Source organism: Magnusiomyces paraingens, assembly GCF_902498895.1.
Source record: "Magnusiomyces paraingens strain CBS 517.90 genome assembly, contig: contig5, whole genome shotgun sequence".
Lineage (NCBI taxonomy): Eukaryota > Fungi > Ascomycota > Dipodascomycetes > Dipodascales > Dipodascaceae > Magnusiomyces > Magnusiomyces paraingens.
The window spans coordinates 474,257-496,724 of NW_022474071.1; the positions used below are offsets into that span (position 1 = coordinate 474,257).

The 22,468-nt window shown below is 32.0% G+C and overlaps 8 protein-coding genes across 8 annotated transcripts; 5 read left to right on the forward strand and 3 right to left on the reverse strand.

Moving 5' to 3' along the window:
* Nucleotides 1-247: 247 nt before the first annotated feature.
* Nucleotides 248-2,224, forward strand: SAPINGB_P005805 (uncharacterized protein; the record flags this gene model as incomplete). Its single annotated transcript, XM_032000519.1, has 2 exons — nucleotides 248-434; nucleotides 2,010-2,224. The coding sequence occupies 2 exons, from the start codon at nucleotides 248-250 to the stop codon at nucleotides 2,222-2,224; spliced, it is 402 nt and encodes a 133-aa protein (XP_031856410.1).
* A 1,766-nt stretch (nucleotides 2,225-3,990) lies between these two features.
* SAPINGB_P005806 (uncharacterized protein) lies at nucleotides 3,991-5,628 on the forward strand (the record flags this gene model as incomplete). Its single annotated transcript, XM_032000520.1, has 3 exons — nucleotides 3,991-4,143; nucleotides 5,026-5,056; nucleotides 5,438-5,628. The coding sequence occupies 3 exons, from the start codon at nucleotides 3,991-3,993 to the stop codon at nucleotides 5,626-5,628; spliced, it is 375 nt and encodes a 124-aa protein (XP_031856411.1).
* A 1,273-nt stretch (nucleotides 5,629-6,901) lies between these two features.
* On the forward strand, nucleotides 6,902-7,509 carry SAPINGB_P005807 (uncharacterized protein; the record flags this gene model as incomplete). Its single annotated transcript, XM_032000521.1, has 3 exons — nucleotides 6,902-7,056; nucleotides 7,399-7,445; nucleotides 7,496-7,509. 3 exons carry the CDS (start codon nucleotides 6,902-6,904, stop codon nucleotides 7,507-7,509), a joined length of 216 nt encoding a protein of 71 aa, XP_031856412.1.
* Nucleotides 7,510-8,607: 1,098 nt separating this feature from the next.
* SAPINGB_P005808 (uncharacterized protein) lies at nucleotides 8,608-8,847 on the forward strand (the record flags this gene model as incomplete). The annotated part of the gene is made up of 1 exon (XM_032000522.1): nucleotides 8,608-8,847. One exon carries the CDS (start codon nucleotides 8,608-8,610, stop codon nucleotides 8,845-8,847), a length of 240 nt encoding a protein of 79 aa, XP_031856413.1.
* Nucleotides 8,848-11,375: 2,528 nt separating this feature from the next.
* SAPINGB_P005809 (uncharacterized protein) lies at nucleotides 11,376-13,103 on the reverse strand (the record flags this gene model as incomplete). The annotated part of the gene is made up of 1 exon (XM_032000523.1): nucleotides 11,376-13,103. One exon carries the CDS (start codon nucleotides 13,101-13,103, stop codon nucleotides 11,376-11,378), a length of 1,728 nt encoding a protein of 575 aa, XP_031856414.1.
* Nucleotides 13,104-17,019: 3,916 nt separating this feature from the next.
* On the forward strand, nucleotides 17,020-17,546 carry SAPINGB_P005810 (uncharacterized protein; the record flags this gene model as incomplete). The annotated part of the gene is made up of 3 exons (XM_032000524.1): nucleotides 17,020-17,262; nucleotides 17,356-17,443; nucleotides 17,494-17,546. 3 exons carry the CDS (start codon nucleotides 17,020-17,022, stop codon nucleotides 17,544-17,546), a joined length of 384 nt encoding a protein of 127 aa, XP_031856415.1.
* Nucleotides 17,547-17,816: 270 nt separating this feature from the next.
* On the reverse strand, nucleotides 17,817-19,496 carry SAPINGB_P005811 (uncharacterized protein; the record flags this gene model as incomplete). Its single annotated transcript, XM_032000525.1, has 1 exon — nucleotides 17,817-19,496. One exon carries the CDS (start codon nucleotides 19,494-19,496, stop codon nucleotides 17,817-17,819), a length of 1,680 nt encoding a protein of 559 aa, XP_031856416.1.
* A 1,436-nt stretch (nucleotides 19,497-20,932) lies between these two features.
* On the reverse strand, nucleotides 20,933-21,653 carry SAPINGB_P005812 (uncharacterized protein; the record flags this gene model as incomplete). The annotated part of the gene is made up of 3 exons (XM_032000526.1): nucleotides 20,933-21,295; nucleotides 21,482-21,565; nucleotides 21,621-21,653. 3 exons carry the CDS (start codon nucleotides 21,651-21,653, stop codon nucleotides 20,933-20,935), a joined length of 480 nt encoding a protein of 159 aa, XP_031856417.1.
* Between the last annotated feature and the right edge of the window lie 815 nt (nucleotides 21,654-22,468).

Sequence of the window (22,468 nt, forward strand, 5' to 3'; positions counted from 1 at the left end):
AAAAAAATTTTTGTTTGAATGGTAAGCACTGTTTAAGTGATTTGTTTGTACTTTATTGGATTCGAAAGAATGAAATAATCTGTCATTATTTGACTCTTTCTTTAATTTTTATTATCAAATGTGAAATATAAAAAGGAGGAAATTTCCAGTTATTTTTTTTCATTATAATACTCTCATCAAACAATTTACAAACATTCTTGAATACAATCTTCTTTTCACAGCTTTATCTCTTAAAACTACATTAAAAATGGCTTACTCTACCTACGAATCTGAACCTATGATTGTCCGTCCCTCTTCTACCAAGAGCTCCTCAAAGCGCTCCACTCGCCAGCTCTTCAATTCTTTCATGAAGGCCTTGGCTCCTCAAGTTGAAACAGATTTTGACACAACTTACTCTAAGCATGCTTCCAATCGTGCTGCTGTTCTTATGGCTCGTTCTCACTAAACTAAATAATTTGAATTGTTTTTTTGAGTTTAACGAAATTATTTGTTACGATTGTTTTTTTTTTTTTTGCAAAACTTCATTGAAGTGCTTGTCTACCTTACTATCCTTTTTGATTTTTAATATCCTGTTACAAATTTGTTGTTTTTAGTTTTTCAGTTTTGTGGTTTTTAGTTTTTATAGTTAAATATATTATTGTTTTTGTTTAAATATTTTAGTATTTGATATTAATTAGTTTATATCTTTTAAAGAAATTGAGTGTTTGTAATTCGGAATTTTATTCTGATCAGTCAAATTGTTTGAATGTTTTCAAGAAAAAGCCACAGAGCCGCAAAAGTTTATGTGCGGCTGAGTTTATTTTTTTTTTTAAAATAGAAATAATTGACGTGTAGTCAAAAAGCTCCCCAGTATAACCTAATATTTGGCATGTTTTATTTGATGTTGAACTGTCTTTTCGCTATAAGTTTCAGATAGAGATCTTTTCTCACCCTGTTAATTTCGCAACGTCTATTGATTGTTTGGGGGAGGAAAAAATGAGTGGTGAGTGCCATTAAACTTCAAAAACGTGCTCGCTATGAGCTTCAGTTAGCAATTGAGGTGGGCTAATGCTAAAAACCTCCGCGGCTCTATTTCCTGAAAAGAATTCTATACCGGTTAGTCCCAAACAACAAGTAATAGCTGACTCGAGTCTCTAATTCTGAATTATAATGAAAATCACGTAAATGAAGGGAAAAAAATATTTAGAATTATAACAGCAAAAAAATCATATATTGTGACTCTAAAAACAACTTTAGTTATAAATTTTGAATTTTTTGAAAGGTCGGGTTCCAATGACAAAATTTTTAGTAACCTTTGTTATCCGTTGTAAACAAACAAAAAAAAAAAAAAAAAGTTTTTAAAGTCTCTCACAGTTAGTCAGAAACCATCCCCCCACCTGTTATTTCGACATCTCAAGAGCAAGTTCTATTTTTACTTTCAACTGTCAGCATCTATCCGTGCCCATAAAAAATACGCTCAATTTTTTTTTTTCTTTTTGCTCTCAAGGTGTGGAGCACGCAATTCTTTTCTCTTGTTAGAAAAATGTGACACGACCTTAAGAAGACTAAGCCATTTGCTGTTCTTGCTGTTTCCTTTAGAGTACAAAATAACAATTTTACTTGTATTTAAATTTGGTTTTCTACTTTTTGTCCACACACACACCAAAAAAAAAACTTAACACAAACCTTTCAGTTAACGGAAAAACTGAGCAAGTTACCTTATAAAGACTCCCTAACAAATATGAAAGCAACTTGAACAAGGAGTAATAAAAAATTTTTTCAACGCAATGGCTATTCCAAAATATATTCTTCACTGTTAACGGCAAGACATACAAGAAATTGGACTTTGACTCATGATCGAATTGGTATTTGAAATTAGGACTATCGTGGGAATTTTAGTATAAAAAGAATCAAATCTTCTTGATATATTCCCTTTTTTTCTTCTTCTTTTTCTACATCAAACAATCAATCTTACACCTCCACAAATCACTGCTTCTTAAAGCTTGAAAACCAAGTTAACAACTTAAAAGTTAAACAATACATCTTTTTCCCAATACAAAAATTTACAATGGCTGGCATTTCTTTTGAACAACTCACTCGTTCCTCTTCATCTTCTTCCAAGGGATCCAAGCGCCACATCTTTGGCAGCATTCTTAGACACCTCGCCCCCCAGGTCGAGGTCGATCCTGACTTTAAGGCATCTTCTGCTAACCATGCTTCTGTCATCATGGCTAGAGCCCACTAAATCAGTTTGTTTTCATATCAAACTCTAAAACTTATAAAAAAAATAGTCTTTTCTTCTGAAAAGCACCTGTTACGATCCTTACCCCCTAAAACTTTACGACTTTCTTTAATATTTAATGCTTGTGTTTTTATGTTTATGTTTATAGATTTGTTTTTTTAAATATATGTTGTTTTATTACTTTTAAATTACTTGTTAATTATAATTATTTATCAGATCCGATATATCGTATACACTTTAACTTTTGTAATTGTGTACATAATTTAAAATGGTATTATCTGTATTATATTCAGTAAATTGCATGTATTTTTAACTTAAGATGCTGTTAACAATTAAATTGTGTTTGTTTGATCTTGAATTTTGCTATTAGATGTTCAACTCTTCGCCGGTGAAGTATCCGATTCATTCTTATTGTTTAATTTAAGTTTACACGGTGTTTTGACAGCTGGAACCATCTCGGTGAATGTGCTGGCACGGCTAACTCAATGGCTACTCGAGAAATCCGAGGAGCTCACATCAAAAATAATTGAAATAAAGTTGTTGTTGTTGTTGTTATTTTTTCCTTTAGCCTTTTGAGTGCTCGGATTCCTTGTTACCCAGTCCTAACCGTTATTAACCGTAGTAAACATTATATCAAGCCTCTTCCCATAATGACTAAAAAAACATGTTCTTTTGTTTTCTTTAAGATTCCCCTTAATCATAAATTTGCTCTCTCATTGTTTGAACAATCTTTTTTTAAAGAATTTTCATTGAAATTCAATTTTCTTATGGCTTAATTTGTTATGCCAATGTATGAGCCATGCTCTCTTAGTAATAATAACTTTTTTTCAAGTTGAGCCATCTGCCAACTCATCTTTACAATGATATTTTAGCCGCGCGCTTGAAAAAAGCTGAACGCGGCTTGTTTTCTTGGAAAGTGCAACAATAAAAAAATTTGTACCCTCTTCTCCTTAAGTTCAGATGAATTAAAAGAAAAATTTTAAAGCTGTCTTCTCCTTTGTTTCTTGGCCCAATTAATAATATTGTTCAAATTGTAAAACTTTATAACTCATAATTTTAAGTCTTCATGGTGAAATATCAATGTTAAAAAAAAACTGCAGTTTCATTTGAATCTTATAGAAGATAATTAATTGTTAGGAACTATCAGTGCCACGAAAAAAATATTTCCTCCTAGTCTGGAACTTTCAAAAAAAATAGCTTAGTCTAATGAATGCTCTAGAATAGTGGGATTTTTTCTTTTTTTAAAGCTGCCTTTAAAAAAAAAATGTTCAAAATGTAAAACTAATAATAACTTATTTATGAAATTTTTTGTAAGGCTATTGAATACTAGTATTAAATCAGGAGCAAGAAAAAAATTACTTTTTTGTTTTCAGCTGAGCTGTTAACTAGCATTTCCGGCAATAGAAGTTTCTTTTTTTTTTACAATTGTATTTGCTGTTAAGCTTCTTTAACGGTGTTCGGAAAACCCCATGTGTGTGTTTATGTCTACTTTTTTGTAATCGTGACTCAACTAAAACGAGCCCACTAAATTTAAATTTATTTGACAAAATCTAAAAGCAATTTTATAAATTTCATTAATTTAAAAAAATTTAAGAAGCTTAAAAAGCTTAAAGAATTTAACTATAAAAGAAAACAATATTCCTATAAATGTTCGCTTCTTTTTTTTTCTTTACTAGATCAATCACTTCGATTACATTACACTCAAACGCAATCTGCTTTTATCTCAAGCTTTCTACATACAAACAAAACTTCACATACAAAATTTCACAATGGCTGTCACTTCTTTTGAACAATCCACCCGTTCCTCTGCTTCTTCTACTAAAGAGTCCAAGCGCCACATTTTTGGAAGCATCCTCAGACACCTTGCCCCTCAGGTCCAGGTTGAGGGAAACTCCAAGGCCATTTCTGCCAACCACGCTTCTGTCCTCATGTCCAGAGCCCATTAAAAATTGATTATATTCAATTAATCAAAATAAATAGTTTCTATGGAAGCTAAACTTTACAACGCGCTTTATTAAGGCGCCTTTTATGATATCACAAAAAAAAATTTATGACCTTACGATCCTTAATTATGTTATGTTTTCTAGTATTTTTATTTTTCTTTTATAGATTTGTATTTTTAATAATAGAATTTTTTTATCTTAATCTTAATTTAATGAGTTTTAAATGTTCATATATAAATCAAAATTATGATCTTAATTAATTATTTGATTTAATATATCAATTAATAACAGAAACATCTGAGGTACCTGTCAAATTCTACCCTGTTTGGAAAACTTATTTTTAACAATGTAGTGTTATGGGGATGGTTTTTTAAATATCTAGAGCTTAGGATAACATGTCACTTTTATCAATTTGACGCAATATCTTTTTGCTTGAAGCAATTCATTTTGTATGAAATTATTATCATATCAATTTCACAAGAGTCAACTTTTATTAATTAATAAAAAACGATTATAACCTCAAATGAAACTATTTTTGTGAAAAAACAAAAAAGTGGATATTACTCACTGAGTAATTTCTGGTCATCTGACCAGGATTGTTTGGAAGGGCAAGAAGTTTAAGTGTAGCACAACCGTTTTGCTGCTAATACCCGGTATGCGGCTGAAACAGTGCATCTGGAGGACCGAGTAAAAAAAATTTTAGCACATGGAAGTCCTGCCTCCTTGAAAAAATTATTAATCTGCTCCCTTTGTATCCGAAGAAAAAAAATTTTAAAAAAGCACCTTGCGCGTTAACCAGCTGTTAAGGGTCATTTCTCTGTCCACGTTTAAAAAGTAATTAGAAGCTGGTTCTTAAATTAGAAACTGTGGTTTATTTTTCTTACGGTTAACGGTATGCTTAGCCGAAATTTTTGACATATATGCACAAGCAAATTTATCAACGAGGGACAAGCGCAGTTAACCGATGTTCTTTTGCTACTTGCTGATTGCTCTTGACCAAATTTATTGCACTTAACCAACTGGTCTTTTCAATGAAATCTGGAAGCAATTTGAAAATTGAAACAGTCATTAATGGTCATTAATGGTTATTAGACTAACCATCTCATTCTAAGTTTTGAGTATATTAGGAGAGTCAATCCCTTCATGTTTTTAATTTTTTTTTCCTTCTTTTTTTTCTTCATCAAACAACTCAATACTTTCCAATCCCATTATAAACGCTTACTTCTAAAGTAACTATTTAAAAACTATCAAATTTACAAAACTCTTATTAAAGACTTCACAATGGCTACCAATTCTTTTGAACAAATCTCTCGTTCTACATCTTCTTCCTCTTCTACCAAGGGGTCGAAGCGTCACATCTTTAGCAGCATTCTCAGACATCTGGCTCCTCAAGTTCAAGTTGAGGGTAACTCTAGAGCCACTTCCTCAAATCATGCCTCTGTTCTGCTTTCTCGGGCTCATTAAATAAATGGCTTTTCTGGCTTTCATATCAAATGAAACATCTCTTTTTTTGGCTAATATTAAATAGCTACTGTTACGATCCTTACGAAAAGTTATGACATTACGAAATTTACAATCTTTTATAATATTTAATCCTTCATGTTTTTTTTATGTATTTTTATACTTTCTATTTATTTTAAATGTTAATTTTAATTTTATACAATACTTTAATGTTCTTTATACAATGATAAATATTCTTATCCGGTTTACTTTTTGTAAAATATCGATATTTAGATATCTATAGATCCAAAGTTAGCCGTCATCATTCAATTTTAATAAAGTGATTACTCTCTATAATTAGGGTGGGGTTCTATTTAAATAACAAATAACTGAAAAAATACAATATTGTCACCAAATATTTAGCTCTAAGTTGCTCAATTAAAAAATTTTGTCTTTAAAAAATTGTGGTAGAACTTATAATTAAGTCTATCAACATAACTTTCAATTAGTGTTTTGTCTAACTCTGAAATTGCTATTATGACAAAGGATCTAGGCTAGAGATTTTCAAAAAAAAAAATATAGTCTTACAGTATAAATAAACCAGAGCCAAAAATTCTAGAATGTACTTGAAATATCTTAAAATATTTTGAAATATTTTGAACATTTAATTTTGAAATCTTATTTTTAGTTTCAGCGGGTCAAAGTTCCCATTAAAGCTATAATTTTTTTTTTTGTTTTTCCTACTCCATAATACAAGGCTGTGTAAGCGTACACTAATGTGGCTAGAAAAAATGTAACATTTTCCCATTTGACAAAAATGTAAGAATACACGTTTAAAATTTTTTTTCTTGTTAATGCTCATGAGCAAGCCGTTAGAGGATCATTATGTTTAACATACACGGTGTTCTGCCTAAACAAGAAATTCTTCCATGTTTCTTCGCAGTAATTAACCGGAAAAACTTTGCCCGTTTACAAGCATCGCTAATAGCCGTTTTATTATTTATTTACTCAGTGATCGTGAGTCAACCACAACAGCACAGCAATTTGGTTTTTGATCTGAAAGCAAGTTAGTATTAAAAAAAACTTCGTTCATCAAATTTCTAATGTAAAAAAAACTGCCTATAAGTTTAATTTTTGATTTCTCATTTAATCTTATAAAAGAAGGCATGTTGTCTGGTTTTTATTTATTTTTTATTTTGATAATATACAACAAATCAATTCACACTATAAATAAAATCCACAATTAACTTTAAGCTTCAATTACAAAAGTTTCAATATACAAAGTTTAATAATAAAAATGGCTACTTCTTCCTTTGAGCAAACTGTTCGTTCTTCTTCTTCTAAAGAACACAAACGCAACATCTTTGGCAGTATTCTTAGACACCTTGCCCCTCAAGTCCAAGTTGAAGGTGGCGCCACAGCTACTTCTGGAAACTACGCCTCAATTATTATGTCTAGGGCTCATTAAATGGATCTTTTTACACTTGCGAACTCATTTTTTTTTAATTTTCCTTTAGGGAACTTTATGATTTGATATACTTTTACGACTTATGATCACTCACCTTTAACTGGCCTTTTTAAATAATTTTTAATGTTTTAATATCTTTTTTTTGTTATTGTATTTGTAAAAAATAAAATAGATTTCTTTATCGCTTTACTATAAAAAAAAATTTTTTTCTTGTGGAATCTTGATGTGATTCTGAAAATGATCACATTTGTGAAAGGAATGCAATAATGCTGGGTCTTATCATGATAAGTTATCAATTAGTCCTGATTACTCACTGAAATTGATAGGCTTTCCTGTGACCAAAAGTTAGCTGCTGACATTACGCCTTATTCTAGTAAGTTATGATCAGCACTTTTAACTAACCTTAAACGTTATAATCTATAGGATTTTTAATTTAAATTACTAAATAGAAAAACAAACACTTATCTCATCTTATTATTTTTTCACTTTTAAAATATGAGAAAAAAATTTTGTTTCATTCATTTTTTGAGATACTTTTAATTTTTTAGTCTACAATAACATCCTCATTTAGCTAGCACAACAGATTTTTTATGTGATACATAACGTACTTCAGGGTAACTTTTCACGTTTTAACGAGATAAGAAACTCATCGAGGCACCCCCACCAGGTGCCGTTTGATTCTCGTGCTCCGACTTGCCAACAACGGTAAAAAGGACAGCGGCATTTTCACTTTCCCTTTTGAGCGTATTATTAAAAGGCAGAAAATGCGAGAGACAGCGAGAGTTTTTCTGTTAATTATTATTACGACGTCTTATCTTGAAATTTTGAGAGATAAGACAGTATGATATCATTCTACCGGGTTCTGTATAAATTTGGCCAAGAGAAACGTACACACAATATCAAAATATTTAAATTTAACGAAAACCTTTTTAGTATTCAATTTTCAAAAAAAAAAAAAAAAAAAAAAAAGTATTTAGACGTTGATTCAGAGATTTTAGGTTGATCTCAGATCGACTAGACTAAAAAAGAAGTGGGGGTGTCTTTTGTTTTCAGATTGCTACAATGGGAAAGGCATTTTGGAGAATAGATTGATCATACGATATTTCATAAACCAACATAACTTTTGGTATCTCATCCTAGAATAAGACCATTTATTATTGGCAAATTACTGTATGAAGGAAACAAAGTCATCGAGGACCGAGAACCCTCATCGCCTAAACGTAGAAGATTCCTTTGTTTCTAGTGGCGGTCCTAAGCTTTGGTTACAATTGCCTGGCACGCACGGATCACAAGCGCTTTATTAAGTGGTACGATGGCTTAGTATACTATGTTTTCTGTGTGGCATATTTTAAAGAAGAATTTCTCTTTAAAGTTTTTAGTGGCCATCAGCTTAATATTTTTTTAGTATATAAACGGTCATATTCCCCGCTTTTATGTTTTTTTTTATTCAATTCTTTCAACTTAAAATCAAATTCATCAACAGTTATTTTTTCACCCGAACCTTATATTTCCTATAATTTCAAACATAAATCACAATGGAACCAGCCAAGAACCCTGAAGTAAAGGCCACTGAGGAGGTCACCAAGGCTCCTGAACACAGCTGCCAGTGCGACGAAAATACTAAAAAGCAGCCAGAGCACCATCACCATCACCACAATATTCTCAGCGAGGTCTTGCACCATCTTGCTCCTGAGGTTGAGACGGAGAATATTTCCAAGGGTGACAAGTATGCTACACCTAACCACGATACTGTCTATCTCTCTCAGCACCACTAGAGCAGATATACTCTAACAATTAATGACAAATACTTTTATGACGTTTTTTCAGTTTTTATGATAGTTTTACTTTAGAATAATGAATTAAATATAAATTAAAAATCTTTAAAATCCCAAAAACATCTATGTAAGAATGCTATGATTTGGATACGTGTATCTAAAACCCGCGGCTAAAACTATTACACTGGGCTTAGTTGTTTAGCACTGGGTGCATCTGAAATATTTAAACACAAACTTACATAATCATTTTATACAATAAAAAAATGTAACAAATCACGTGCCATAAATTACGCATGTAAGTAACATAATTGTACTTGTTACAAGTTGAAAAACTGGGAACTGATGTTTGCATTAATTCCATTTGGCAGGTTGAGAAATTTGTATAAAATGTCTGTATTTTTAATAGAAATAAATGTTTTTTGGTTATATAACCATAGCTGAAAACACATAGATTTATCAAATAGCCTGGAAAAAAGATGTTTTCTTTTAATAATCTCACAATCCAAACTACTATTTTTACAATCGCAAGCATACCAAACTCTAGCACTTGATTGGTTTTTGACATCATGACCGTCTGTTTCGCAAAATCCAAATTCAATTAATCAAACCATTTTTAAGTTGTATTTATTGATCATAAATAATCATATTTAAACAATGTATAATTGTAACTTGATAAAAGGCACGGCCCGTGAATAACCGAGCCTGCCTAGCCTAAACGAACCGTTGTGTTAAAATTTAAGATTGGTGACAAGAAGGTTCAGCGTGCAAAATTATTAACTGTGTAGCTTTCTTTAGGCCCAAATGCCTTTCAAACTTGTTAAACACTTACAATTCAATAATAACATTGTTTAGTTTTTAAAAATGTTTTAGTATACAGCAAATGTTACAGTCTTAAACAGACTATAATTGTATATTTCTATTTTCCAAAATTGATTATAATCAATTTATACATAATTATGTATTAGTTGGGATTTGTAGTGAACTTTAATTTGGAACATTTATAAATTTGCAGTAAAACATTTTGAAAATACTTATTTTGAAAATGGTTTTTCGGTTATTTTATAAAAATGTCACCATCCTTTGCTGGAATTTCCCCGTATTAGGCTCCTTTGAAACGGAAACTCACGCTTATTTGAAAGTAATATTGCAAACACGACAGTAGTATCAACTAAGTCGGATTAATTCATGTCTACCTTGAATATCCGAAAAATAAATGATCCACAGACTATTAGCTATTTTCAAAAACAAAATTCTCGAGTTAAAGCCTTTTAAAAATAAGAATCAAACAGCAATAATAATGAATTGATGAGGCCGAAACATAACTTTACTGGTAGAAATATGTTTATATGAAAGCAAATATAATTTCATTAAATAATTTATAACTTAAATATAAAAAGCAAGAAAATTCTTTTAAGTTTCTTATTTTTTTAATATCAAATCAATCATTTTTACAAATCTACTTAACTGCTTATTCCTAAAATATATCAAAATGGCTGTCACTTTTCAAGAACAAGAACGTCTTATTTCGCGCCCCAAAATTGAAAAGAGTTTACAAAAACACAATGCTCGTTATATTTTTAACAGCATAATGAAAGTACTAGTTCCTCAAGTTGAATGTGACGTCTACACAAACCAACTTCTTGGTACTGATTCTACCATAATAATGATGAGCAGAGCTTTATAACCTGTTATTGTACCAGTATTGCTTTTCCCTATCTTTATCAAAAAGCTAGAATAGCAATTACATACATCTCTCTCTTTTTGTTATTTCGTGAAAGTTCACATAAATCGCAGGAATCCACCCACTTACAAATTAGTGTGGTTCAAGACTACCGGGGTCTTTATTTTTCAATTAAAGCAAACAACAAATGTTATACTAATGGAAATAAATTCATGAAGAGGCTAAATCTCATCTGAATTTTTTTTTTGATTGAAGAAGATCAACTATGAATAAGAGAATTTATTCTCAAGAATAAGAAGTTTTTTTCTTTATCGAAAAACAAGAACGACAATCATAACCCCCCAAGAACAAAAGTTGTTTAAAGAAAAGAATTTTCTATCTATAAATTTTATTTTAATCCTATTTTATTTATATATATTTTTTGATTTTTCTTATTAAAAACAAAACCTCTTATATTTATTCATTGATTTTGTGAATCTTCCAACTCTCTGAGTTGGAGGATTCCAGCATAATTTATCTCACCCAAATATGACCGTTTACAGCCTTATACCATCGCCTGAGAATTATACTTAACTAAGTACATACTATAGTATCCCACTCTCCCCATTTTTTTTTTAAAATCCACAAAAGAATCATAAAATTCCTATGTATTAGTTATTGATTTATTAAAGCCTTGGTAATGTTTTTGTTATATAGATCTGTTTTAATGACAAATTTTAGGTGAAAATCAAAAATTTCAACAAAATTAAGATTAATTTTTAATTTTTAAGACAAAAAATATTGAAAAAATTTACAACAAACGATTTAAATTCAAAAAAATTTTACAAGCTAAACTTTTATATCAAAATCAATGAGCAAATCTAAAATCCAATCTTTTGTTACCCTTGTCCTTAGTGGTGTTACGATACTCATGCTGCTCTTCAATAGTCATAGCATCCCAGATTTTATCGCGAGACTTATTTCTCCAAACGTAGTAAGCCTTGGTAAAAAACAAAATAGCCAAAGACACCCACCCAAGAGCAAACAGAACACGGTTACCCTTTCTGTAATATGGAGCATCCTTTTTTCTATAAATGTTAGAGGCAATAATACTACCCGCTTGACAAAACATGTTGTAAACAGCTGATGAAACGTTTCTTGTTCGGACAGTGTTCGAGTTTCTAGAACACCATCCTACCAAAATTGCATGGATATAAGGACTTGAAAGATAAACAACTAAAACAGCATAAGTACCCCAAACATTCTTTAATGAATCTTTCCAAAATGCCAAAACACCAGAACAAATAATCAACCATAATGGCTGAATAGTACAAAGAAGGGTTCTTTCGTTAAAATATTCAGTCATCCACGTTTGCAAAAGAAGGAATCCAATATGAGCAACATTTGGCGGAATTGTGAGCAAATTGGTATTAAAAGTACTAAAACCAAGTTGTTTCAATGTAAGAGTTAAATAAGCACTCACGGTACTCATTGGGATATATGCAACAAGACCGATAAAATAAAGGGGCCAAATATCGTAATCCATGAGAGATTCATAAAGTCCTTTAAACGAAATTGCTTGACGGTTGTGCATATCACCTTTAGATGGATCGTCACGAAGAACTCTATTGACAATGAGTTTTTCTTCAAACTCCGAGAACCAACCTTTAGGTCTAAACCAAGTTTTTGTTTGAACAGGAGATGGAGGAAGCTGAAAAAAGGAAGCAAGACCAATAACTAAAGTAAATAAACCTTCAAGGAAAAAAAGCCATCTCCAACCTGCCCAGCCACCTATTCCTCTCATACGAAGAACACCAAAAGCAAGCAAGGAAGAACCAATTTGAGTCAGGGTCAAAGTTGTCCAGAAAAAACTGAGTCGAATTGGAAGCTCAGTTCCAGTGTAAAAGTATGATAACCAAGAAACAGTGTCAGCAATAAAACCTCCTTCAAGAAGACCAAGAAGAGCACGGGTTGCATAAAAGGTAGATTTTCCTGTAATTTTGGCTTGACAAACAGAAACAATCGACCACAAAGTAATTTGAGCGGGAATCCAACGATCAGGACCAATTTTTTTCGAAATAAGTTGAGAAGGGAGTTCTGCAAACAAGAAAACAACATAAAAAATAGTCATACCAGTGTTGTAATCATTTGTTGTCATTCCTAAATCTTTAAGCATATTATCGGAAAGAGCTTGTGAGATGTTACCACGATCAAGCTGCAAACCTAAAAACATTACACAAGCCCAAAAACAAGCACGAAACTCAATTTTCCAAAGAAGCTTGCGCTCTTGTTCAGGGGTCCAAGTGAAATCTGGATCAAAATGGTTACGACCTTCGTAGGTCGATTTTTCGTAAAGTTCACGATAATGGTCAGCAACAACAGGATCAGTGAAAATATGATCTTTACCGCCATAAAAAGGGTGTCTGCCCTTTTTTTTGCCGGATTCATTATCGTAGTCCTCTTCCGTTTGAATATAAGGATCTATGGATTTTGACTTGTTAACATTATTTGCAAGTTCGTCATCGGAGGAGACGTCGTCAACTTGCTTTGAAGTAAGAATGTAATCTTCGTCTTTTTTCTGACTATTGTGAGACATTATTTTTTTTTTTAATTGACAGAATAAAAAATTATTTTAATAAATATATAAATAATAAAAACTAAAAAAAAGGAGAATTGATATTGAATTTATACAAAAAAAAATTGTTAATAGAAAATTGAAAATTGAACAATGAAAATGTAAGTGCAAAAAAAGGAACTCCGACAAGTTTGGCTGTGACGGGAATGTGGTGAAAAATATTAGATTAAAACGAAAATGACATTATAATGAGTAATATATTTTCTTGATTATTTGAATTTATCTAATATAAATTAAAATATTAAAATGGTAAAGAAGTATAAAGAAAATTACTTGATTTTTCACATCTTGTAAAGTTAACCCAGAAAAGGAAAATTACCGAAAAAAAATAAGTATTCATATAGTTGTGATCAAATGGAGTCCGAAGTCCATCTATAGAAAGTTAATGAATTGGAAAGTTCATATGTATACGTAGAGCCTAAAATCGAAAATAAATAGAAAACATGATGATAATGATGTTGTAACTGAAACCAAAAATTAAAAGCGTCTGTCTGAAAAAAAAGAAAAATAAAAATAGTGTGGCTTAGGCATCCCTAATCACGACATTCTGTCATTTTCGAGACAAACCATAACTGATAAAATTTTTTTGCCCCACAATAAAATAAATATTTCAATTTTTTTTAAAAAACCAACCCTTATCATAACTACCCAAGGCCAAGAATCTTAGCTTCCATCAAATTAAATCTTGGCTTTCAATCCGTTTTTTTTTAATTTTTTTTAATTAATCTAAATAAAAAAAATAAAACTGAATGTTAACATGTATTCCTTTGAAAGAATCACAACATTGACTAGAGTTTTGAACATGGCAGTAAAATAGGTAATAAAATTCATTGTGAGTCAAAAAAATGTGCAACATATTGCTATATAGCTTATAAAATGTTGCGATTACTGCATATATTTTTATCAATTTTCGGAGTTGTTTAAAACCTATCACCTTCATGAACACCAATATACGCAATATGTGTAACTCAAGCCACATATCTCTTTTTAATTTTCAAGAAAATTCAAATAATAACGGAAAAGGAATTTTCCAAGATAGCTTTTGTTAATTTTAAATGAAAAGAAATGAAAATAATCGATATCGATTATAATCGATGCACAAAATGAAAAAAATAACAAAAAAAAATGGATACCCTTAAAATGCTTACGCTTATTGTTAATGAGATATCAAAATTAACTGTTTCCAGCAACTTTGTAAAAAAAAATATTTGAAATTGTACCACCTTATTTGAATATACATAATAAAATGTATACTTCATAAAGTTTTATAAGAACATTGAAAAAAAAGAGAAAATAACACTTTTAATAACTATTCTGTTATTATAATCTTAATAGTTAAAAAATGTGTGGGTCTAGTTACAACATTTAATTTTTTAAATAGATCGTAATTATTGATTAAGCTATGGGATATTAGATACATAAGTAAATAGTTGGTTTTATTTTTGATTTTACAATTTTAATGAAAAATAATCTTTGTATATATGTTTTTATTCAAAGGCTATAGAATTATATAACATCAGCATCTATACTATCATTTTTACTATATCATTTTTTTTTCTCTATAAACATTCAATTTGACATTAAAATTACATTCACAACTGCTCAAAAATATATCCAGATGTCAGCTTATAGGGAACAGGGAGTCAAAGACGAAACCTTCCCTACTTATCTCCACTTGTCTTCATCAACGTTCAATTGTATTTCGTAATCCTTTCAAGTAGAAATAAAATAAAACTTAGAAATTCTTGCAAGCTAATTAAACTATTTAAAAGAGTTTACATGTCCATTTCTGGAGATATCTTTTTTAAGCAAAGGAAACTCAACCAAGATGTGTAAAACTGTTTCCAGTTCTCCACATTTGCAGTTATAACTATAAAGGATATATCCTTTTCTATTCAAAACCTTTTAAATCATGCACCAAATTTTCCATGACCTGTGAAAAATTGATTAATACTACTCAATTGGGTAATTTTGCAAGACCCTTTAAAATTTTTTTTGTTTGTTTTCATTCAAGGGTTATGAAATTATATATCATCTACATCTGCGCTATCCTTTTCCTTTTTACTGTATACCTTTTCATTTTCAAAAGAAACTTTTAATTTGACATCAAAATTTCATTTTCAACAGACCTAAAATAAGTCTTATGGTCAGCTTACGAGGAACAAGAGGTTAAAAAACCTTCCCAACTTATTTCCACTTGTATTCATCAAGGCCATAATGGTATTTCTTAATCCCTCAAAAAAGAGATAAAGCGTACAATATCTTGTAAGCCAATTAAACTGTTTAAGAGAGTCAATATGTCCATCTCTGGAGATATCCGTTTCAATCCTTTTCTTTCCTCTTCAAGCCAAGGATACTCAACCAAAATGTGATGAACTGTTTCCAGCTCTCCACATTTGCAGTTGTAACTATCCTTTTCAATTCTAAACTTTTTAAACCATGCGCCAAAGTTGCCATGGCCTGTGCAAAACTGAGTAATATTACTCAAGATCCTTCGACTATCTTTCTTCATTACCACTCCCGTGATCATTTTGAAAAGATTATCAGTACATTTTGACTCCACTGTGATATTGTGATACCACTGATCCTTATTACTATTCCAATAAATTTCTTGCCATTCTTCCATTGCTTGTTTCTTCAAAATTCCAATCGTCTGATTTTGTTGTTGCTTCAGTGTAAGAGGTTCAACACTCTTGCATTTCGCTTTTCATCCTTTTTAATCATCAAGTCTCTATCTTCTTTCGCCAAAATGTAAAGCGTGATTAGCTTTGCAATTGGGGATTTCTCAACATTTTGGAAATTTGTTTGTTTGTTTTCATTCTAGCATTTTGGAAAGAAAATAGATGCACGTGACTTGAGATCTAACAGTTACTTATAAATAATGTGTATTTGATTACATAATACAGGGTGTTGTGGCGCAATGGTGAGCGCATCGGATTTCGGTGTGAATCTTCCGAAGGCTGCAGGTTCGAGTCCTGTCAACATCGTTACTTTTTATTTTTTTATTTTTTTTATCTTTTTGTCCTTTGTTTTAGTTTATCAAGGTGGACTCAATACTGATTATTTTTCCATATGATATCAGAAAGTTAACTTAATTGACGTTGAAAAAAGTTGAGTTAAGACTTTTTTAATTTTTATTTAACTTTTTTTAAACCATATAAATGTTGGTATGCCAACCATGAAGTCACATGATTATATTGCAACTTTATAAATTACCTTAGATGCCACACATACAAAGAAAGGCGGCTGTTATTTGCTGCTCACCTTTTGTATGTGCAGCCAGGCTCTTGATGAAGCAGCCACCCGCGCTGTGTGTGTGTGTCCTCTCCCTCTTTTTTCTTCTTCTTTTACCACTACCACCACCATCACCAAATATCAACACTCTCAAAGGAAAAAAAAAACCACAATAAAAGAGAAGAAAGATACCCAGGAAACTTTGGTGTTTGAATTTTCTTTGATATCTTTTGTCTTCTTATTTGGATAATTTGCTTATTTTGGACTGTTCAGCGGACATCTTTTTTTGTTCCTTTCATTTACATTAAGTCCAGTAACTTTTACAGAGACTAGGTATGCTTCCATGATATGCTTCATGCAAAACCCATTGCTTTTATTCGTGTTGAATTAACAATTTGTTTGGGAGGTTGTTCTCTAGGGTATGAATTTTTATTTCACGAAATATACCGTGATTTATACATAAATTTGGAATTTTTCAAATGGTTTTTTCGTGTTTTTATAAACACCCCAGTTTCTTGTCTTTCCAGCCTTAAAAGAGATTTTAATAGAAGAAATTTTAACTGAAATTTTTATTTGGTATCACCAGAACTCTTGAAGACCCAGTGGTTTTTTTTTTTTTTGAATAGATATCGACACCAGAAAAATGTCTGCTCCCAGCTCGCAAACTTATAAGAACCGTCAATTGCTCGCCGTGATTGGTGATGAGGACTCTGTCACTGGACTTTTGCTTGCCGGCATTGGTCAAATCTCGGAGACTGACGGCGGTGAGAAGGTCAAGAACTTCTTTGTTGTTGATGCTAAGACTACACCTGAGGCTATTGAAGCTTCTTTTGACGACTTTACTCAGAACAGAAAGGATATTGCTGTCTTGCTTATTAACCAGCACGTAAGTGGGAAACAAAATGGAAAGAGAAATAATCTTTTTTTTAAAGAAACAAGGAAATAAAAACTTGAAAGTCTTTACTGACAAATTGTTTAGGTCGCTGATAAAATTAGATACCGTGTTGACACTTACACACAGGCCTTCCCTGCCGTATTGGAAATTCCATCCAAGGATCACCCATATGGTTAGTACAGATTTTTTAACTTACCAAATTAGTTTCTAACTTTTTTTTAGATCCTGAAAAGGACTCTGTCTTGAGAAGAGTCCGACGATTATTTGGCGAGTAAACTACTTTGCAGCCAGTTCATTCTCGCATTTAGTGTTGTACAATTTGTTTTTTTTTCTCACTCCTGTTTTTTTTAAACCTGTTCTCTAATAATATTAATAAACTACGATAAAAGCCTTTCATAGTTAAAATCAGGGAAAAAATTCCCTTTTCAATCTTAGATTGAAAGCTCGAAGTAATTTCGAGCCTTAATTTTCTCCCAGTGTAAAAAGGCTCAATTAAAAAAAATTCAGTATGTGTATTAAACACCCAATTATAACCCTATTATATATTAATCCTTATTTTCATCACCAAGCTGAACTTCCTCAAAATCATCTTTCTTGTCTTCCCCATCTCCAGTAGAATTCTCCTCAAGTTTCTCAGCTAAGTCTCCACTAGACTCGCTCTCTGGTACAACAGCTGTTGTGTCTTTAGCTTCTTCCTGTTCATCATCCTTTTTTATTCGAGATGTGTCGTTACTTATGCTTGCTTCAGCTTCCAAAGAATCATCTTCCAAAGCATCATCTTCCAATTCGTCATCAGGCTTTTTTGTGGCAGTGTTTGTTGTAGCCAATGTAGTGGTTTCAGAATCTAGTGCAACATTATCTAACTCACTCTCTTCATCATTGTCTTTTTTAATCTCTTCTTTTTCCTCTTCTTTTTCTTCCTTATTAATTTCCTTATTAATTTCCTCCTTATGTTCCTCTGGGGGTGTGACCTCAATTGTAGGCGTAGGTGTGATTCCATTAGTTTCAGGTTTACCATCTTCATCCTTTTGTGAGCTAGGCTCGGCTTCTTTATCATGCGAAGGTGAGGGCAAAGGTGGAGTTTGGGAAGGCGTAGTAGATTCGAGCTCTGTGCTAGCATTCTCAGCCTCAGCCTCAGCTTCCGGCTCCTCGGCTAGAGGCTCAATGGATGGTGTTGTAGCAACAGGAGTAGATATGGGAGAGTCTTGGATTTCAGAAACAGTACGTCTGTGGCCAGACGTGTTGACAGGAGGCAATGAGTTTGCAAGAGTGGTCTTAGCTTCCCCAGAGTTGTTTATAGATGGGTCACTGGGATTAGATGGCCCAGCTGAAGAAGTTGCCGAAAGACTACCATTGGTAGTAGCGCCTGAGTCGGGAGCACTTGCGTTGGCAAGAGATGTTTCTCCGTAGGAAGATGCACGAGGTCTTTTAACAGGAGGACGTAACTTAGGATCAGCATTGAGATAATATGCTCTGACTCCTACAAGGCGTCGCTCAGCTTCACAAGCTTCAATCCATTCTGGTCGTACAATAGGGATATTAAGGTCTTGAGCGCGTTTCCAATGAGGACCCTCACCCACAGTACAAATAAAGTGAGTTGTGTCAAGCTTGACTGTATCTTGAAGGGGCTTTGCACCAATTTTCTTAACCGTTTCCTCAAGGTCACTGCGAGTGATTTCAGTTCCATCCATGTTGCCAACACAAATGGTGATACCTGTCAAGTCCGTCATTTTATGTGTTTTGACGGTCAGCTCCTCGGACTTGAAAGTACCGCCTGTAGTAGCCAAAACAAGGTAAAAGGAGTAACTGGTATCAATGGCCAAACCTGAAAGCTTTGTAGCTGTGCGCTTAAGTGGTGTTGGAATGACACCAAATCTAGAACCGTTCTTGTAAAGTGTAAGAGAAAGAATGTCGGTCGTGGCAATATCGATGGGGTCCCATTCTAGAACAACTGAGGTCTGTGTCACATTGCGAACGCGCAACTGAGGAGTTTGTGGGTACTTTGTGCCAAACGTAGCATAGAGCTCGTCTTGAATACTGTTGAACTTTTTATTATCAATTTCCTCCATGTCGTGATCACGTTCGCATGAAATTTTGACTATGGAACCGGCCTCAACATCAGGAGGCAGCAGGATGGTGGGGAATTCTATAAGGTGATGTTCTTTTGTTAGCAGGAGCGCCAGCGAGGCGTCCAGTTTTCCGACTGTCAGCGAAACTTCAACCATTGTATGTAGATGTGGCAATTAAAAAGATTCTCGGTGATGTAGAAAAGAGAATCTATATTATGTCTATTATGTGTTGTGGGAATTGAGTTGGAGTGCAAAGTGGCAGAAAGGGGAAAAATTCATCAAAGGGGAGGCTTAAACGAAATACGTGGTCACTGAAAAAAAAAAAAAAAACTACGAGGTATTCTCCTGAACGTGATAAGGCCGTTGGGAAAGAGAGAAGTGAACCCTATCCCAGTTTGTAACAACGTTGTAATATAATTATATACACCTAAGATACAACATTAAACATTCAAAAAATCAAGGATTTGCGGTAAATTTGATCGAGGAATAGATATGCTAGAGAAGTTAAATTTGGCTATTAAATACATTTGATATATATACATAAGCTAATCTTTTAAAGTATCTGAAAGTATAGATGATAATTTCTTTAAATGAGTGATAGAATATACGGAGAAGCTTATTACTGAAATGATAGTCCAACTTAGAGAACTGGTTAATGTTTCTAAGACCGGTCCTCGGCTTACCAATTGCAATTTTACCCTTATTATTGAGAAATCGCTCATTACAATCTCTGGTTAATAAAAGTCTAGTTGGAAAAAATAAACATCGGCCAGTCAATTTTTTACTTTTTCAAAGAATATAAATAAACCAAAGCGATATTTCACAAATAGACCGAAAGATGGGGAGTTTTTACAGTTATCTTTTGTATAGTTTGAAGTGGATCAAATTACCTTATCGTATAAAATCTTTTTAGAGGAGTTGATTTAATCCGGGATCTTGAAATTTCTAGAAATTGGACCAAAAATAAGTGGTGGGTTAAAGCGAGTTGTCATAAAATTAGGGGTTTATTAGTGAAAAACTCTCAAAGTTCTTACTCCACAAACTTTTTGCTTCCCATATAGGACAATATAGTAAGTGATATCAGCCCAATTCACTCAGGGTTGAGCAAAAATCAGGTTACTTCTAAAGGATAATTGGGAAAAAAACTGCAAAAGAAGAGATGCGAATAAAATCAGTCACTTGTGGAACAACATTCTTTATTGAATTTGTTTTTGAGCCCACTTATTGCTGGCTCAAGAAGTTTCTTAGAGAGGGTGCATGAAAGGATGAAAACGGGTGATACAATATGACTGTAAAATCAGATTTGTAAATTCCTGCTAAATGGCTATTTTAAAGAGGGCATTTTTATGTGATCTTTTATCTACCACGCAATTAAAGAGAAAATTAGGAAACTCAGTAAATTTTTTGTTACTTGTACCTTTAATTGATTTAAAAATTTAGTTATATAAATTATTATTGATGACATAATAGGAACAACTGAATAACTTGTTTGTCCCTGACGAAATGATAATTATTTTGTTATAAATGAAAATAATACGGGTCTAAAATTTTTAAAAATTTTAAATTTTATTCTTATGCCTAATTTTTAAACCCTAACACTGATAAAGAGGAGATTTTTTGAGATAATTGTTTGCATACCAGCGCAGCTCTGCAATACTTTCCTTAATATCCTCCATAGCCTCATGTTTGTTGTTCTTTCTAGGGGCACGCATCATGAGGAGGTTGTTATGAACCAAGCCAAACTCGCGAATGGAGGATACATCAATTTGCCGAAAATATAACAGCTCAACTACTTTAGGAAAATCTTTTTCAATATAAATGCGGTCAACATAAACTGAGTTTCCGCAAAGGATCCCCTTATCACGACCTATAAATCTTTTGAGGTAAGAGATTAGCTGCTTTTCCACATCTTGAGGAGTATTTTTTGAATTCCGTACTCGCGTAATTAACCCAGACTTTTTTTAGTTAGTGATTTATAACTTTTTAGGTAGTTACTTGGTATTTCTTCTTACCTGACTATGATGGGTTTGGTTCCAATTATTCATGCTATTCAAAACCATGTCTGTGTAATGAACAACAGCATTAAATCCTGTCTAACAATTGTTAAATTTTTTAAGAAATTTGAAGTTTTTGAAACTTACTGGGTCCAATATTTTCAAATTTGTATCTGTGACTAAACAGGCGATTTCAAGAATTTTATCGTTTTTATGATCTAATCCAGTAAACTATTATTATAGCGTGCTTAGTACTATATTTTTCATATCTTAATTGACTAATTACCTCGCAATCAATCCAGATGTATTTTTTTGTCATTGTGACTATAAGAAATAAGAAAAGAATAAACAGTAGAGAACAAGAATAAATTATTGATTAATCCTGTAAATAAACAAATAGAAGAAAATAAAAGAGAACAAAAGAAAAAACCAAAAACCAAAAACCAAAAACCCAAAACCAAAAAGAGAAAAGGATTTTTTGTAATTTAAATAGTTTTTTGTTATCATATAATTCAAAAATTTGAGGTATAAAATAATGGTACCCAAAAAAAACTTTACTTTAACAATATTTTAAATATTGACCATTCAGAAAAAACTATTTAGTGATGTATCATATCTTATGGATATAGACAGTATGACAAACGAAAAGCAAAATTGTATAATGGGCTTTGGCGATACCTATAGGTATCAAAACATAGCTATGTTCATTTATTCCATCATTTCTGTATGAGCAAGAACTTAAAAAAATTAAATCAAACTGGCGCATATTAAATAGGTGTTTCTTTTTTAAAAAATAGTATAATTTTTGACAATAAGTTCAACTATTTAAAATTTTGGTAACATATATATGTATTTACTTTCCATATATAAAATTTTTTTAAAAAATAGGCCTAAGCTGCCCCATTTCTTTATTTAAAAATGAATAACAAACACTATTGCAATCAGTTAAAAAATATTTTTAAATATGAAACATAGTCCAACTAAATTTCACTATGTAGGCTCAGTTCCTCTCGTACATTGAAACATAAAAATTCATCAAGCATCAATAATTTTACCATTTAATTGATTGTTGATCAGAAATTACTCAAAGACCACCAATTAAATTGAGTTTTTTCAAACAACAACAACAAAAAC